At 40.0% G+C, this 18704-nt stretch overlaps 2 protein-coding genes across 3 annotated transcripts; both read left to right on the forward strand.

Annotated features, from left to right (window-relative positions):
- Window positions 1–234: 234 nt before the first annotated feature.
- On the forward strand, window positions 235–8052 carry mocos (molybdenum cofactor sulfurase; the record flags this gene model as incomplete). The annotated part of the gene is made up of 15 exons (XM_083898150.1): window positions 235–346; window positions 2482–2571; window positions 2677–2743; window positions 2851–3495; window positions 3606–3682; window positions 3784–3983; window positions 4084–4200; window positions 4286–4666; window positions 4744–4906; window positions 5030–5117; window positions 5494–5618; window positions 7290–7390; window positions 7524–7661; window positions 7757–7861; window positions 7951–8052. 15 exons carry the CDS (start codon window positions 235–237, stop codon window positions 8050–8052), a joined length of 2511 nt encoding a protein of 836 aa, XP_083754276.1.
- Window positions 8053–11187: 3135 nt separating this feature from the next.
- On the forward strand, window positions 11188–18017 carry LOC310934267 (lysophosphatidylserine lipase ABHD12-like). 2 transcript variants are annotated; one of them, XM_083897960.1, is made up of 13 exons: window positions 11188–11362; window positions 14000–14115; window positions 14211–14316; window positions 14431–14550; window positions 14700–14730; window positions 14834–14879; window positions 15182–15311; window positions 15677–15714; window positions 15807–15886; window positions 16000–16082; window positions 16177–16255; window positions 16356–16477; window positions 17207–18017. In XM_083897960.1, the coding sequence occupies exons 1-13, from the start codon at window positions 11268–11270 to the stop codon at window positions 17244–17246; spliced, it is 1086 nt and encodes a 361-aa protein (XP_083754086.1). In that variant the 5' UTR covers window positions 11188–11267; the 3' UTR covers window positions 17247–18017. The 2 variants fall into 2 exon arrangements, with proteins under 2 accessions (XP_083754086.1, XP_083754087.1); XM_083897961.1 differs by lacking the exon at window positions 17207–18017 and having other exon boundaries at window positions 16177–16276; window positions 16356–16467.
- Window positions 18018–18704: the final 687 nt, after the last annotated feature.

The raw sequence follows: 18704 nt of genomic DNA on the forward strand, positions 1-18704 counted from the left end.
CCTGTCACGTGGTTTTTCAAAGAACCTGGAAATAACAAACTGTAACTGCTACAATCTGACCTGAGGTGCAGCCGCCCCACGGGCACGACACAGGACTGACTGTGTGTTTACGGACCGAGGATCCCGAATGGGAGGGTGTGAATGAATGCTGCTGCAGAAGAAAAGAAAGAAGAAGAAGAAGAAGAAGAAATGTGTTTTATTCTCTCTCCGTGATTCGCTGAAGCAGCACGAGCGATGGATTTCCAAGAACTTTGTACTTTTGAAAGTTTCCAGCAGACCTGGACACACTACGGTTATGAGGGGAACTTTGAGGACGTGCTCGAGCACGAGTTCACGCGCTTGAAAGGTGAGGAGGACGCGATCAGGTGAAGTGAGAGAGCGCGAGATTATGAAAAAAATAGACAAACTAATAATAATATTAATAATAAAAATGCACAATCAAATCATTAAATAAGTCAGTCCTCCATGTCCACGATTACATTAAAGTCCAATAAAAAAGTATATTGTTGCTTTACATGTGTTATAAAAGTGCGTTTAGAAGGAAAGCAGCTCAAAGTCACATGACCTGGGGGCTCCTGGTGTAGTTTACTCAGTAGGGGGCTGTGTGAAAAAAGAGATAATATTTATAATCATGATTTCATCATCGTTTCAAAACAAAAGTTTTTGTTTTGCAATGGAAACGATAAATATTTCAGGATAGAGATGTATTTCTAATGCAAAATTAATCTTAATACAGAAATAAGTGATTATAACTTGAGAGTTTGACACCGCTGCTGTAGAGTCTGTTGATCTCAATACACAGAGTTTTAAAAAATATATGAGGTTCACATCCAAAACACTCAGAGAGTGTCCACTTCAGACAATTGGCAGCACTAAGTAGACTAGCAGACTGTCTAGGGCAGGGGTCTCAAACTCAAATGACCTGGGGGCCAATGCACATCTATTGTGGTCAAGAGGGGGCCGGCCTAGAGAACAAAAAGTTAAACTGTTCACAATATTCCATCATGATATCACACGTACACTTAATAATACTATTTATGATGCAAAATTAATGTATTAATATCAAAAACAGACATTTATTTTAAATTACATAAATAATAGTGTGGACAACTGTAATTAAAATTCGTACCAGGAGCCGTTTTGGCCACTGCCATTCGTGGCTCGGGCCCTAACAAACGTGTTTATATATGTAATTGAATGTTGTATATGATACATTTAATAATTGGATAATTATGACCAAATTTCTTATTATTACTGTTATAAAAAAAAAACATTATATTCTATCACCTCGCTGGCAGCTGTGCCTCAGCTACATACTGTGTTTAAAAGACAGTGAGGTCGTGGGCCATGTTTTCATTATCACATGATATTAAGTGGGGGGGCCGCATGTAATCGATTGGGGGGCCGTATGTGGCCCCCAGGCTGCCAGTTTGGGACCCCTGTTCTAGGGCAACAAAGAAAAGGTCCACAATAATACAATAACAAAAAAAAACTAGGGCACCATCAGGCCCTGACACTCCCCCCATGCATGTTGAGGTGTGGAGCAAACACAATGGTTATTGCGTGGCCTTAGAAAGAGGTCACCAATTATTCTTATGTCAAGAGTATGTCGATCACTTCCTGAACACTTCAATAATGTTTGTTATTGAACTTGTTATTCCTGTAGCTGTCACAGAGACTGGCTTTGTTGGTTACCATCGTGATCCGATTTTATGGAATTAGGTTTTTTGTCAATATTTACAAACAACACTTTTTAAGAAGCAAAAAAAAAAATCGATTTAACACTTGTTCTTGCAGTTGTCACTCCGAAACTCCAGCCAATCAAGCAGACAGCTTCCTAAGGCCCGCCCACAAACAAAAAAAACATGTCCTAAGAAGTTCTTAGTCACAGTTCTGAGCTCCCCATTGCAGTTCAAAGTTATTTGTCTGCAAACATAAAACCGGTCATTAGCACAGTTGTCGTGGTAACCCACAGGGTCTGGGCAGAAGCCTGCTGCATCGCTATAGGGGGAACACACAATGTGAAACAATATGTGAAACTAAATTCATCAGATGCAGATTTTTTTATAGGTCCTGACATGCACATCATTTTTGGTGTGTTTCCATGTGTGGAAACTGCACACTCAAAGGTGCACTCAAATAGTAAGTGAAAGGGAAAAAAAAAGAATAATCACAGCAGTTTCTGGAAATAAACTTATTTTGCTCGAGCTATGAAAAGCATTTCGTTGTGCCACCTCTTGAAACCTGGTAAAGATGAAGAATTCTATTTCAGTAATCTTCATTATATAGCTGCAACCGTGAATTGAGAGCCTGCTTTTGATAAGACAGGAAGGCCTTTGTCTTGTCAGAGCATTAAAATACTGCCACGTTGATGTCTGGTTAAATATTAATTCCATATTGCTTTGCACGACCATGTAAATATCACACCAGACGTTGCTTAGAACAGGACAAAGCCAGAATAAACATGATTTTTGTGAACAGGAATCACTTACCTGGATCATGCAGCAACCACTCTGTACCCTGAGTCTCTGGTCAGGGATTACGTCCTGGACATTTCAAGGAACGTATACGGTGAGAGAACGTTTCACATTTAGAGAGTGTTGTTTGCATATGGTCATTTCTTTTCATTCAAACATGGTGTGTTAATGTTGTTGTTGTTGTTTTTCCCCCCAACAGGAAACCCTCACAGCCATAACCCCAGTAGCAGATTGACACATGACACCGTGGATAGGGTCAGATATAGGTGAAGCCAAATAACATCTTCAGAAATCTGTGTGACAGATGCTTGTGAGAGCTTTGAAATGCACTTTGCTGGTTTAAATCTGTTAAAAATAGAACTATTTCTTACAGGATATTGCAGCATTTTAACACCACTCCAGAGGAATACACTGTAATTTTCACTTCTGGTTGTACATCCGCGCTCAAATTAGTGGCAGAGAGCTTTCCCTGGAGGCCGCAGACGGAGAGCGAAGCAGGGAGTTGTTTCAGCTACCTGACTGACAGCCATACCTCTGTGGTTGGCATAAGAGGGGTGACTTCTGCCCGGGGGGTAGTTTCCCTGCCTGTCTCCCCACAGGAGTTGCAAAACAGGGAGAAGGGTGAGTCTGAGGGTGAAGATGCTGTTTCCACAACACCACACCTGTTCTGCTACCCAGCACAGAGCAACTTCTCTGGGAGAAAGTACCCCCTCAGTCACGTGAAAGGTATCCAGGCAAGACGCCTTTACCCGGCATGTGACCACCGAGGCCGCTGGTTTGTGCTCCTCGACGCTGCCTCTCATGTCAGCTGCTCCCCTCTAAACCTACAGGACTACCCTGCTGATTTCATTCCCATCTCCTTCTACAAGATGTTTGGCTTTCCCACAGGGCTGGGGGCCCTCCTTGTCCGTAACAACGCAGCAGGCATACTAAAAAAGACTTATTTTGGAGGAGGCACAGCAGCAGCTTACCTTTCTGGGGAAGATTATTATGTGCATTCAGCAAACATCTCTGACAGGTAAAGTACTGCACAAGCCTGCCAAATCCTAGATACTCTCTGCGCTCTCACTTGCTCTGTAGCTCCTGCTGCATCCTTATTCTAAAGTGTTTTCTTCCTCCCTCATTCAGATTTGAAGACGGGACTGTCTCTTTCTTGGACATTATTGCACTAAATCACGGTTTTGACACTCTTTACAAGATAACAGGTACAACGCCTCATTAAAAGCAAACGTATGCAATTGATTCCCAATGCCAATCTCCTTCACATCAACATTAATATGAACTCTATGCCTGTTTTTGCCTTCAGGGGGCATGCACAACATCCAGCTGCACACGTTTGGTTTGGCACGCTACACTTACATACTGCTGTCAAGTCTTTGCCATGGCAACAAGCAACCAGTGGCGAGGATATACACTCAAGGCCAGTTTGAGAGCCCAAGCACACAGGGCGCAATCCTTAACTTTAACCTTATGGATTCTCATGGAGAGATAATTGGTTATTCTCAGGTACCTAATAGAAATAGGGCTAATTTATTTGTCTCATGACCTCATATTTATGCAAAGTCACTGCGTAAGAATATTCAAACTACTCCTCTGTCGTCCTCAGGTGGACAGAATGGCGAGCTTGTACAATATTCACCTGCGCACAGGCTGCTTCTGCAACTCTGGAGCTTGTCAGTCCTTCCTCGAGATCACCAATCAGCAGATAAAGAGAAATTTGCAGGTGAGATCTGAGCACGAGGACAATGTTAAATGTTAAGGGAGTTGTTTCGTCTCATAAAATATTGACAAGCCTTTTTTTCTTCAAGGCTGGGCATGTCTGTGGAGACAGCATCGACCTGGTGGACGGCCGGCCCACCGGATCTATCCGCGTGTCCTTCGGTTTCATGTCAACATTTGAAGACTGTCAAAGGTTCCTGAAATTTGTTACCGAGTGCTTCGTAGAGAAACCGATCAAAGTGGACCAAGAGAGGCTGGAAAAGCTCAAAACAACCACTGCAGAACCTCTGGGCTCAAATGAAACTCCACCTGTCAAAATTACTAATGGGAAAAAATATGAAGAAGATGAGGAAAAGCCCACAGACGCATCACAGAAGGGATTTGAATACAGAGATTCAAAAAGCCACAGAGAGGCTTATAGTCTCACCAACATCTACATATATCCCATCAAATCGTGTGGAGCATATGAGGTTTGAGCACATCAGTTTTTCTCTGTCACTCCTATCACCCCATGTTTATATCTGACTATATTCTGCTCTTTATGAAGGTCCATGATTGGCCAGTGGGACCGCAGGGTTTACTTTATGACCGAAGCTGGATGGTGGTAAACACAAACGGTGTGTGCCTGAATCAGAAGAGGGAGACACGTTTGTGCCTAATTCACCCGAAAGTCCACTTGCCCTCCAACAAATTGCTCCTGCAGGCATCAGGTCAAACAGTTTGTCAGTTGCTCACTGAAAAGAAAAAAAAACGTCACTTAGCCAAAGGATATTTAACCTGCAGGTGAATAAGCAAATTTTCTCTTTTTGTTTTCTTTTCCATTGCCCCTGCAGGTATGGACACCAATTCTGTTCCCTTGGAAAACAATGTTCAAAGGAGCAAAAGCTATTGGATGTGTCAGAGTAAAGTTTGTGGTGACAGGTGAGCAATGTTAAAGTATCTGAAACAGCAGCTGCAGGGAATTCTGTCACATATATGATTTGTTTCATATCGCTCTCTCATATCACTGCCTCTTAAGTTTATTGTTCTTGACGGTGCCTCTCCTCTCTACAGTGGGTGACATTATATAGGCCTCCACATTCACATTCGTGTGAAATTCCTTTTTTTTGGTAATTTTTAATGTGAAAACACACAATGAGTTAACATAGCTGATAGAAACCTGCATGACAAGACACAGGATTAAAAAAAAAAAAAAAAAAAATGTGGATCTTGGATTAAGTGCAGCAAAAGTAACCAGCCTCAACTAGATTTCCCCCAGGACCTCCTGAATATAATCATCTTCCGTCTTCCCTCGCAGGGTGGAGACTGTTGACTGTGGGGATGAGGCTGCGTCGTGGCTTTCAGACTTCCTCGGACAGCCATGTCGCCTGATCAGACAAAGTCCAGATTTCACCAGAAACACGAAGAAGGGGATGAGTGGAGGTAGAGTACAAATGAGCGTTTTTTACCTGCATTGCTTGGCTCTTCTGGTTCATTCTGTTACACTTTACAAGAGCAATGCAAGGTCTTATTTCTGCCAAGTACCTGGTCGTAGCTGTGACCTTGCATTCCCTCTTGTTTGGATTGAGAAATGTCATCATTTTTCTGCTTTTGCAAGTTACTCTGTTAAAGAGCATCCGTTTATTATGTGAAAGAAAATGAATGAAATAAATTTTGTCCACACCAGTGGACCTGGTTTTACTGCACCGGGCTGCTGCAATGTACGAGAAGAAAATTGCATCAGACGATATTTGTGATAAACAGATGATTCTAAATGGTCTAGTCATATACTGTAGTTGATCGAGGTCTAGCCAACTTTTAGTGATGAAATGTAAATGCAACAGTATATATTTGACCATTTGTTCTGCTGTAACAGCTGAACACAAACCATTGTGACTAAAAGTGCATAACTGCATAATTGATATTAAGAATGCATAGACATTCAATAGTTTAAAGCTGTAGTTTGTAACTTTCAGTATTTTTTGTTCATTTCAATGTTATAATGCCTCTTTGTAGGCTTCGTGAACAGAAACAATGTAGCATTATTGTTACTTTGAAAATGGGCTCTTTTAATCAATACTATCAGACACAAACACTCCGTCAGTGCAGAGGCAGGTGGGGACAAGACAAACTGCTAAATGACGGGGAATTCACTTCTAAAACTTTTCATTGGTGCTTCTTTTGACGCTTTTCCACTACGCAGTTCCAGCATGACTTGGCTCGGCACGGCTCAATTCTACTTGTTTGTTTGTTTTTGTTGCTTTATTTTCACAATAGTACCTGGGACTTGGTACTGTTTTAGTATCTGCTCTGGCGAAGTTCCAAGCGAGCTGAGCTGATACTAAATGTGACGTCAACAGACTGCTGGCCACTGATTGGCAGAATGTCAATGCACTGGAAGTGTGTGTCACAGGAATCAAAGCCAACAATGCTGAACTGTAGATCAGTTAAAAAGACTTAAAAATCCTGAAAACATGCGTTAATCTCCAACATTTTCCAAGGACACGTCTAAAATCTAACATTTAACAGAGGAGTCTGGAGTATTTAGCGACTGCACTGCTGAAAGCCGGCGATGGCGAGCGGTGAGCCGCATTACAAACCCCCTGCTGCTGTATTTCAGTTCAGTTCTGACTGTGTCAGACGGAGTCTGTGCTCCGGTCATGCAATAAAGTACTGAACGATTCTGTGCACTAATCTATTTAATTAACTGATTCTAATGATTCAGTTACACCGAAAACAACTGCTTTACAAGTCACTAGTTTGTTTGTGTCACGTGTAAAATGACGTCACGGCAGTTTCATGCAGTCATGCTTTGATGACTCCGCCCACGTTGAGGAGGTACTATAGTAATGGAAAACGATACCAAACCGAGTAGAGTTGAGCCATGCTTAATCAGACATTTATATATGTGTATAGTTATGCACTACAATTTTAACACAAGAACTAAATAGGGCATGCAATTAAAAGAAATGTAATAACATTTCCAAACTATGCTGAACAGTGGAACCTCATTTTATCATCTCTTTAAGGATGCGCATTGTTCAAGCCAGAGATCGGAATGTTTTGCTGAAATCTAATAAATCACTGGGGTAATATAAAGTCTTTGTTTTCTAGCTACCACCTCCACATCCCTCTCCCTGGTGAATAAAGCTCAGTATCTCATGATCAACCGTGCCAGCGTGGAGCTCATTCAGAAACAAATGAGCAGCAGGTTTGTGCACAGAATGTGATATCACTGTAAAAGTCAGCAATGCAGTGAAAAACATCAATACATTTGCATGGCAGTGGATTATGTTACAAAGGGGTGGCAAAATAACATGCACTTTGCACATCCGCTTACTCAGGCAGCACTATTCTGAGGGGGATCCGCTCCTTGACACACAGAATGCCATTAGCCGCTTTCGAGCCAATTTAGTCATCGCTGGAGTAGAACCATTTGAGGAAGATAATTGGTCGCACTTGATTATTGGCAACACTCGATTCATGGTGAGCTGACACTTTGAAATGAATGCTGCAATCTTTTATGTGCATCAAAAGCAGATTTGTCTTAGCCGAATGTGCTCTGTGTGATCGACCCAAAGGTTGCAGGTCCGTGTGGAAGGTGCCAGATGGTTGGAATAGACCAGGAAACTGGGACCAAAACAAAAGAGCCACTCTTGTCACTGTCTGCTTACCGCAGTGGAAAGGTCAGTCAAAAACTATTCTTTTATGCGTACTTTTATGTGAATGGAAAATATAATCACTTTGTCTTTGCTTGTTATTTGTACATTTCTAGGTGACTTTTGGTGTGTACCTGGCCCATCACCGACCAGAGTGTTCCAATGTCAGCTTCCTCTCTGTCGGCTCCCTCATTCAGCCAGAACCACACAGTTCTTAAAGTGATCAACTTCCTTTTTTTATTCACTTTGGTGTCATCCTAGGTCCTAACCAATCATTTTTGCACTGCACGTTCAGATATCACCTGTCTGACACTGTGAGGACTTTCTATAAACTCTGTTCTTTTCTGTCTCTGGAGCCTCCGTGGCTTTTGTGTCCTGTTCTGATTTTATTCGACTGGAGTCTGTTTCGATGGGAAATGTAATGACATTTTTGGGATATTTAGGAGAAAAACGTGTGCCATAACGTCGATTGTGAAGTAGTCATCGCATGACAAAAACATAATTTGAGTTAAGTTACTGTTATGTTTTGTCAAAACATGGCAGGGCTGATGCTTCCATTTCTGTTCATGTTAACCTTCCAGCCAGTTCTCGCACTGTTTTTCCTCACGGAGGTTTATATTGCTCTTCATTCCAAACACAACACCACTGTTAGTGCTGCCAGAATCTGAATGATATTGCCCCCTTAATGAAAAAAACCTACCAGACACTCAGTGCTCAGTATTTGCTCCCAGGTGGGGTGAATTGGACGTGTAATGTAGCACTGAGGTTAGATATCATGACCAGCAGAGAATACATGCTGCGAATGACACGCTTATACATTAACTATGTATGCGCTCAAGTGATCTGTCAGTACCACAGATCTACTCTTGCTCACATGCGGCAGTTTTTGAAAACGCTGCATGATGAGGCTGCTGTTGTGTGTCACATGCAGTATGTGTTCCCATTTTTTTAAAAGGCTTCTCAAACACAAGCTGGATTTAAAAATGGACGGAGAACGAATGCAATCAAGTGCTAATGTAACATATAATAGTCATAGACGCATTACAATATCATGTAAGAGGCAATGCCTCACATTCCCTTCATAAAAGTGTGGACGAGCTTCAGTTGCACCTGCAGTAACAGACTCATGAAACCTTCTTTTGTTAAGGAGCGACACAGTAGGTCTTTCCTGCCCACTGCAATAAAACTCTGTAACTGCTCTGTCTCTGCCAAGCTGCAGCCTGCTGTCCCCATCTAAATCTGGACTTGTGGTTTGAATATTGAACAGCACATATATATATATATATATATAATCATTATTATTATTCATTCAATATCATGTAATATATTTTATTATAGTATTCGATTGGATATTATTACTGTAATTTAAGATCCTGTCATATAATTTGTTGTCACATTTTATACTATATTATTATTATAATAATATTTTAGACTATATTTTATTGTGGATGTGCCAATTCAGTGCTCCCACTAATATCACTGCTATTTAAACGTAAATATTTCAGTCCTGTCTAATGGTTTGTTTGTTTGTTTCTACCTCATGTCCAAGCTTTTATGACAACTTAATGTCTTTCTTTCTTTCTTTCTATCTATTTGTTGTGAACCAGTTTGTGTGTGCTCATTACTGCTGTGTAAAAAATTATGGATTAAATGCAGTCACTGTCACTAATTGGTGCGTGTGCAAAAAATAAAAACAAATTCATATTCTACCTGTATTTATTTGGTATTTGGTGAAGGGCAGCACTGTGCTGCATGATAAAAGCCCAAATCACAGTTTGGCTCATCTTTGACTTCATAGGCCACTGCTTATGATTCACATTATTTCCACATGCATCAGTGACCGTTTTTGCTAATTCTTCCTTCAGCTTAGGAATCAGAGCAGTCAATGGCCAAAATATGATGCAGGTTTTTTTGTGTGTCCATGTTTTTGCTTTTCTTTTTCCCTTCATCCAATAAAATAATGAATTTAACAGAAACGCATGATACATAGAATTGGTGTACATTTATTGAACAACACTTGTGTTCTTTTTAATCACTATAAAGTATTAAATACATGAAAGAGGTAATCAAAATGTTAATTTGTTTGAAATCAATTTTAATGCACTTATTTTGAGGACTGTTTTTCACAGGGAGATAAAGCTGAATCTTACTTAAAGGCACAGTATGTAAAATGTTTGTGCAAGCCACTGGTATCATCATACTTAGTGCTTCACTTTGAATACAAACATGCAAGTTAATACTAGACCGTTTGTTTGATTTTACTGCCTTCTATAGTTAAAAAAACAAGTGTTTTGTGTAACTAACACCAGGGGCGGACGGTGTATAGGGACAATTTGGGCGACGCCCGGCCAACGAGGAGGAGAAAGATCATTTTTTCCAATCCAAAATTCGAAAAATCCTTAGTACTGATATTCCTTTCAGCCGTCTGTGCCAGCAAAAGTAGTTATTATCAGTGTTCTAGACATATTATCTGTCATTGTCCAATCAGAATCCTCATATTCAAGTCATGTTTTTGGTCCCGCCTCTTTTGCGGTGATTTGATTGACGTGGAGTATCGCCCCAGCATTCTCCCACTGACTCTCATCTAAAAAAAAAAAATTCCGGAAAACATACTCTCCAATGCATTTATGGGCAGGTACAAACATACTTGCATCATACGTAAACTGAGCAAAAAGAAGAGGGGATATTATCCTCTCTTCACAGCTGAATAACACAACTATAATTAATGCAATTAAGAGTTTTACATTTCAATCAATTTAGCCAAGCACGGGCTACTCCGAGACGGTGGGAGGGGGGCCCCCCAAATCAGATTCAGCTTAGGGCCCCATAAAGGCTTGGGTCAAAACTGCTTGCCAGTACATTCGCTGACAAAGACCTAAGCATTAAACATCAGCAACATCTCTGTGCGTGTGCATGTAAAGGTGTGTGAAATGAAGACGCGAGTGAATGCTCTGACCTTCAATCTTAGCAGGCCTGAATATTAAAATGAGATAATAGCAAAATGTATTTTAATAAATGACAAAAGAACAACCACTCACTCAGTGTTTGAGATATTGACAAATGTTGTCAATTGTCTACCTCTGACCAGTTTGCTGCTACAACAAGTGAATTCTCCCACCGAGGCATCAATAAAACCAAATCTAATCTAATCAGTCAGACCTCACTAATACAATGAGGGAGGAATGGACTAAAGTGCTGTTACAGTTCCTGTTTTAAGGTGGCGTTAAATATCACATGTATTACACTCAGTAATACACTCATCTAAAGCAGTGAGACCTTAACAGATCAAAGCACCTCCCCTTCCAGACTGGACTTTACTCTGTAAACTTGTCAAACTTGTTAGCAGCTAACAAGTGACAGCTAAACTACGTGACCGTGCTCAGACGTGTTAATGTATTGATTGTTTGTTTGTTGAACTTATGTTATTAACGTGATGAAGAGGAGGGTCGTTAAACGCACAGGAGCCTCCTCTGGATCCGATGCAGCTCAGAGGAGCAGAGTCCAGCGGGAGGAGGAGGAGGCGACACCGTGAGTCAGCACTATTTACTCACCGTAGACAACAGCACAAGCTTTCGTGCAATGCAGATGTCAGTAATGTGTAACAGTAGCTGCAAGTTAACTAACATGACATGATACACTCTTAGAAATAAAAGTGCTAAGTAGAACCATATACGGTTCTTCGGCTTGTCCTCATAGGAGAACTCTTTTATTCCACCAAGAACCCTTTTAAAACCCTTTATTCAAGAAAGGGGTTTTAAAGGGTTCTCTGGGTCAAAATGGTTCTTACTGGACTCATTAGTGTTACCAAGAACCCTTGAAAAAGCCTTTCTTCGGGAAAAGGTTTTTTCAGAAGCAAATGGTTCCAGGTAGAACCTCAGCCCTTGTAGAAGTCATTCTCATTCATTTCACACATCTGAAACTTTGAACTTGGTGCCGTCACGACAATTAAATAGCTAAACTGTGTTATGCATTACAGTTCTAGAAATTAATAACTTTTAATGTGAAATGTTTGATATCTGCAACTAAATTCCAGTAGGAAATAGAAACAAATGAATGCTGCGCTCACACTGGGCGCCGCAGGATTCCATTTTGCATTTTGACCTAAAGGCAGAAGTAACGGGCATTTCTTTTCACCAACGACCATGGCTAAGCATTGTTGCACTCTCTGTTGTGGAAACATCTGCAGAGAGGAAAATATGTGATGTCATCCTGAGAATGTCAACGCTGATGAACGGGTGAACAGTTGGAGAATGGACCTCGAGTCACCTTTACAGGCTCACCTGAGGAGTGCACAAAGTCTGAGACTATTGCCCACCTCCATGTCTGAAAATGCCAAGAAGAGCCCATGAAAATGTTCCTTTAAATCCTAATAGCTCTGACTTGTGCAGACAGCTTTAGATGGTATCCACTGAGAAACTATCAGAAAAATACCTTGAGTGTCTTTGATCCGCTGCTCTGTTTGTGTGCTCCTCATTTTTTAGTTAATAAAGTATTTCTGATTCTGATTGAGATAGAAGAGATAGCAATGCTGCCAGTGTTTTAGTGACTGAATTAACATACTGTTGCCTAAAGCGTAATATATCACTATTCCAGGGTAAATAAAGATGTCTGAAACTGAAACCATGACTCGTCTGTAATGTCTACAGTGACATTCTTCCGAAACGCAATTTTTATTTCAGATATGCACAACTAATTCAATTTAGACTTTTCATAATTCCTGGGGAATTGAGAATATCTTAAACTGACAAACTCAAACTGAAAGTATGAATAGTCATTCTCTAGTTCTGAATGAAAGATATCATTAGTGACATGCCCCTGTACATCAATGGGAAAAGTGACATCATTTGTCCTTGTGAATTTCTGAAAAGACTATTGTGGATAGCAGGGATATCATTGTGGATACATTTTGAGTTAGGTAGAATTGAATTAAAGTTTGTCCGTAGTGCAGACTACAGCCTAGCTAAGTGGGATAGTAAGAGTGCAGGACATAAACTGCCAGAATCAGGTCCAGTAAGTTCAGTAAGGTCAGGAGTGATGCTGAACTGAGGGTCAGTTAAAAAGACCTTTCGAGGTCATCGGAAATCTGCTTTCATTGTGGTGAGTTTGCTGCAGTCTGTGTAGAAACTCCAGAGTAATGTTCTAATACTTTCTAAAGCCACTGAGTTTGGTCAAAGTACAGAACTCAGAGGTTGCACTGCCATCATGCCTTCAATTCAAATCTAATATGAGCTTTTGGAAGAATGTAAGTGAACATCATCACAGTGTTAACTCTGGACACGTGAGCAACCATCTGGAATAAACGCCCTCCTTTATGTCCCCCTTTTAGCAGTGTGAAGAAAATCAGTCTTGGAATTAAAGGGTTTCCTCTGGCTGATTAGAGTGTTATTAGAGGGAGTGGAGGCATTGCCCATTAATTGGCAATATTCTGAATAGCATCCTTTTCCGCTATTGCCTACAGGGAGTTGAAACCTGACTCCAGTAACTGCCTGCCCTGTTTAAGAAATTATTCAATTCCTCTCTTCCATATTCATGTTTTCACATTAATCCTGCAACCACAGACTGGTGGGGAGAGCAGCTCTGTTCACGCCTGAGTGCACATTCCAATGTATTGCACCGACTTAATAGTCCTGTCAATGGCAGTTGCGATGTAATAATCAGATGTGCACCGACAGGTGGTTCCTTTCTAAACCTCGAAAAACTCTCCCTTTTCCTTATGCCCCTCATAATGAGGAGTCATCATGAACCCTCTGCGGCTGAAATGAATGTAAAGTGGTTGAAGAGGAGAAGTGGGAATGAAACTGTCCCAACGTGGCCAAGGGTTGTGACACCCGTTCTATTTGGACAGCTGCTGATACGGGAGTTTTGAGTGCAGTAAAGAAGACATTTAAAGTCCAGCAATAATCAAAAATAACTGTTATTTAATGAACAAATAAATGGCGATGTCTTGCTGTTGTTAAACAGTCCATAGCAGTGTATTCTTGGTCCGTTTAGTTTAATTATTTAATTAGAACAGCAGACCTGAATGTGGTCTGAGTCATTGAATGTACTCACATCTGTACTTCACTGTTCACTTATGATTACTCAGAGAGTTCGGAATGAACCTCAATGACCACAGATTGTTTAAATTCCCCTTCTTTTGCTGACATGTTAAATGTCTGTGTTTAGGTCCAGATGGTGGTGGAAAAGATGCTTATTGGCCCTGGTTGGTGTCCTCATGTTGGTGCCTCACTCACTGAGTGTATTCCCAGGATTAATTCAGCATTTTGTGTACACTTACAGAGGTAAGTTTAAAAACCCTGCCAACTCTGTCCACGTACTGTAAGCCCTCAGGCTACTCGGAGAAAAGGATCCATCTCTGTTCTTTTCCTGTTTGTAGTGAGGGTGCCGTTCTTTCTTGACCTCACCCAGCCTGCTGATTTCTCCCTTAATCACACCATCAACATGTACTTTACATCAGAGGAAGGAATCTCTCTTGGGGTATGGTGAGTATTGGGTTCTTTTCCCCAGCATATAAGGCTAAGGTAAAGGAATAATACATGTTTTTTAATGATCTAATTAACTAGTCTGAGCTGGTGTGCTGTTTTCAACTCTTAAAGGCACACTGTCCCTGAAAGTCAGTGGAAGGAAGCACAAGGGAAGGACTTGGCATGGTACCAGAACACTTTAAGCAATGGCAAACCGGTTTTCATATATCTTCATGGAAACACGGGGAATAGGTATTATGAATAATGCATTTGAGTCTTTTTTTTGTTGGCTCCTGAGAAAGCACAGAGTAACATTTCCACACGACTAGACAAATGTGTTTTTTTTTCCTCCCCTGAAAAACACCATTATTTGTTTTGTTGTTTGTGAATCATTCCATCAGGGCAGCCACTCATCGGGTGGGAGTGGCAAAAGTGAGTGACCAGCAACACAAGAATATTCATTTGTGGCAGTATAATAAATATATTAAAGTTTCAGCGGCCATTATGATGACAAATAGGCCTTTTGTGTCAACAGGTATTGAGTGCACTTGGTTACCATGTGCTGGTGCCTGACTACAGAGGTTGGTGCTAATGAAGTTTTATAATTCTTGTTTTAAACAGGTTTTTCTTCTCTGTGCTTCTTTCCCTTGTTGAAGGAATACACAGCCTTCTCACATCAATTTCATATATGTCATGATCACTGTACAGCAGTGATGTGGTGCTTGATGAGTGGAGAGTTGCAAGGCAGTTACATGACAGCAGTTCAACCCTAGGTCAATAGCCCAGTGCAGCTTTCCCTCTTAGTGACTGCCACCTTGTGGCAGAAGGAAGCACCTGCGTGATATGTCAGTGAGTAGCACCTGATGATGTTAAACTCTGGCAGGGTTTGGAGATTCCTCTGGGGAGCCAACTGAGGCCGGACTGACCACTGATGCCCTCTTTGTGTACAACTGGGTCAAAAGACACTGTGGAGACAGCCTGGTTGTCATATGGGGACACTCTCTTGGCACTGGGTGAGTAAGAAACCACTTCCACTCTCCTCACTGTAGTCAATTTGTGCGCTGTATACTTCTGTTTTTGTAAAGGTCATCTCGGAGCTTTGCAGTTAATGATTGCTGCCCAGTTGATTTAATCTTTGGCAGTAAGTGTCAGCGTAGATGATTGATGAGCTGGAAAAATAGTCCCATGCAGAATCGCAAAGCCTCAGAAAACATGAATTTTACTCGACAAAAGGACACTCAATAACCACAGGTTTTAGATGGCATACTAAAACATCTACAGATAATAGTAAAATGTAATATTATGATTGTTGTAATTTATTTGTAGTTATAGACAAAATGAAGATGCTGATTCGCTTGTTCTTGACATCTCTGTGCAGTGTGTCCACTAACATTGCAGTAAAACTGCTTGAGCAAGGTAAGATTTTGCTACAAGTGAACTTTGAGTAATAGAAATTAGAAAGAAAATGACTTTCATGATCTTACAATGACAGCTGTTCTTGTTTCCAGATGTGGTTCTTGATGGTGTGATCCTTGAGGGTACATTTAACAGTGCTAGACAGGAAATTACAGAGCATTGTTTTACATGGGTAGGCTCATGGACAGTAACTACTTTTGATATTGGATTTGTTAATTTCCCAAAGCTGCTACTACATAACACACACATGTTTGAAATGTTTGTTGTTTTTCTTCCTGTTTGAAGTATTACTGGAAATTTCCAGGCACTGGGTACTTTTTCCCAGAGCCATGGGCGGAAAACAAGATTGTCTTTCCCAGTGAAGAAAAGTAAGATACTGGTTGCACCCGATTTCAAATATATATAAATAATATCAAACATTGACTTGAATATCGGGGGTTTAATGTGGTTTTTGTTTTGCAGTTTGAAGAAAATGAAAAGTCCAATACTTTTTCTTCATTCAAAGGACGATCACATGGTTCCCATTCGGGTAGTTGAGAAGGTTTGACTAATCTAACACAATGTAAACAAGTTCAAAGCTGATACGTTCTTCAGTAAAATGTTTAGTCGAGGACTGAACTTACCTTGACTTTCTCTCCCAGATGTACGAGGTAGCAGTGAAACACCAAAATGCAGAGCGAGTCAAAATGGTGTCATTTGACGGTTCACTGGGGTATCTGCACAACGGGCTGTACAGAGACCCTCATCTACCTGACATCTTACAGTAAGAAAACACATCAGTCACAAAGAAAACACAAAGTCTCAGGAAGGTCTAGAATTTAATAGTTATAAAGTGTGTTAAATTATTATATCCTAGATCATAAACAGGTAGGTCTTCATTATGTTAACATAAACTAAATGCCGTTTTCTCACACAAATCAATGTGTTTTTGTTTTTGAGGAAAATGCTTTGACAGTAATTTGTAATGTTTCCAGATCTGTCTTAATGTTTCTTCACGAGATATTACACCACTGTTTTAAAACTGCAAACAAGACCATTGTAGGACTGATTACTACTTCTGGTCCGAATTTATCGCAGTCCACTCAGCCTGTCAGTGGGAAGGAAAAATACATGTTTTATTGTATTTTTTTGTCGGTTAATTTGCGAGATAAAGTGGCATTGTGTGGGTTATTCTCTACAAGGCTACTTCACGTTGTCGTCATTTATGGCACAGAGGAAATTTAATGTGTCTGGGTTTAAAAAGATGTGTGGCTGGTTAAAACTGGTGCACGATAGTCAATAAGAAGCAGAGTGCACATTGTACAAGTATGACACTCGTGTTTCTTTCATTTTGAATTTATATAAACAGTTATTATAAGAACAACCAAAATAACAACATGTAATATACACATTATACACATGGGTTTTAATTATATTCTGACTGAGTACCTGTCTGTAAGTCGAATGGGATGCTTTATTTCTGTATCTCATCGTCACTATTTTTCCTCTGCAGGAAGTTTGTGTTGTCATTGCAACGTGGGAAAGAAGAGTGAAACAGAAAAGCCATGTTTCAGATGCACACCACTGATTTATTTTCATCATTCCAAAGCTTTATCATTACTACTGCATTTGAGTTGCATACTTTTATTTTAAAATCAAGAATGTCTATTAAAGGGGAATTCTGGTATTTTTCTGACCTGGGCCCTATGTTTATGAATGTGGGTATATGTGAATGGTACTTGTATAGTAAGTTTCATAAATGGTCCAGTAGATCGCTCATTTACTCTTGCTCTCCTGTCACAGCATCCATGCATATGTACTGTACACCTTGCCCTGACAATCAGGTTTTCTCCAAATATTGTCCTTGTGTATATGTATGCGTGAATTTTTATTATTATTATTATTATTATTTTACGAGTATCAGTGAAGCATCACAGCCGAGCAGAAACATAGCTGTGAGTCACAGAGGAGAGGGGAGAGCTGTGCTGTTACCCCCCTGGTAATGTTTCCAGACTCTTAAAATAACTATCTGAGCCACTTATTGGCGAAAACAAACACTTTTTATGGAGGTATAACTATAAATAATAGTGATTCCCCCGTAAAATTATACTGCAGCCACTACTGGACACTGCAGTCCAGTAGATCGCCTTATGAAACTTTTTGTAAGTCCTATTCACGTACACACACATTTAGAAACATAGGGCCCAGGTCGAAAACCCCTTTAATTTAATACAGCATGTTTCATTGTCAGCATTTGTTAGTTATTTAATTTTCTGCTGATTTAATTGTCTTATGTGAATCACATTGAACCACACAAACCTCTATGAAAGGTGGAATAGAAGTAAGGTTTGATCATTGAATGAATGGAAACATTGTTCACTTGCAAATGCTTGTTTTAATAAACATGTGTACACAGTTATTAACAACTATTTACATAATTATATATTTAGATTTAGATAAACGTATTAAGCGCCGATGCTTTGCGAACTTAGTTAGCAGTGACATGATATTCTATAGAGTATTCATATAGTATATTTCAGTTTCAGACTATATAGTGCATTTTATAAAAAATACATTTTTGACATTCTGTCACCAAGGTTCAACATTTACATGAAAACATAGTGACTACAGAGTAGCTACATGCACATTTAGTTCCTGTATACATATTCATATTTATCTGATAATTTAATTACTTTTAATTATATTAAAACTCACACTTCCATGCACTTTTAAAGCTCAGAACTCGGAGAGTAAAATAATATGATCACTGTCCCTTTGGAGATGTTTTCATTCCTTTTTGATATATGATCACAGGGGATTTGGTAACAGAATGACCTATTCACATACACTCAGTGATGCCTCTATGAAAATGTAATTGTTTTAAAGGTATTTACCAAGTGCTGGTAAACAGAGCAAATATGTTTTAACACAGCTTTTTCAAACATCCTAGTTTTACCTCCATTATTTGACTTTGCTCACATAAATTATTCCACACAAAAAAACCCAGAAAC

The sequence above is a fragment of the Microchirus variegatus genome (assembly GCF_963457635.1).
Source record: "Microchirus variegatus genome assembly, chromosome: 11".
Lineage (NCBI taxonomy): Eukaryota > Metazoa > Chordata > Actinopteri > Pleuronectiformes > Soleidae > Microchirus > Microchirus variegatus.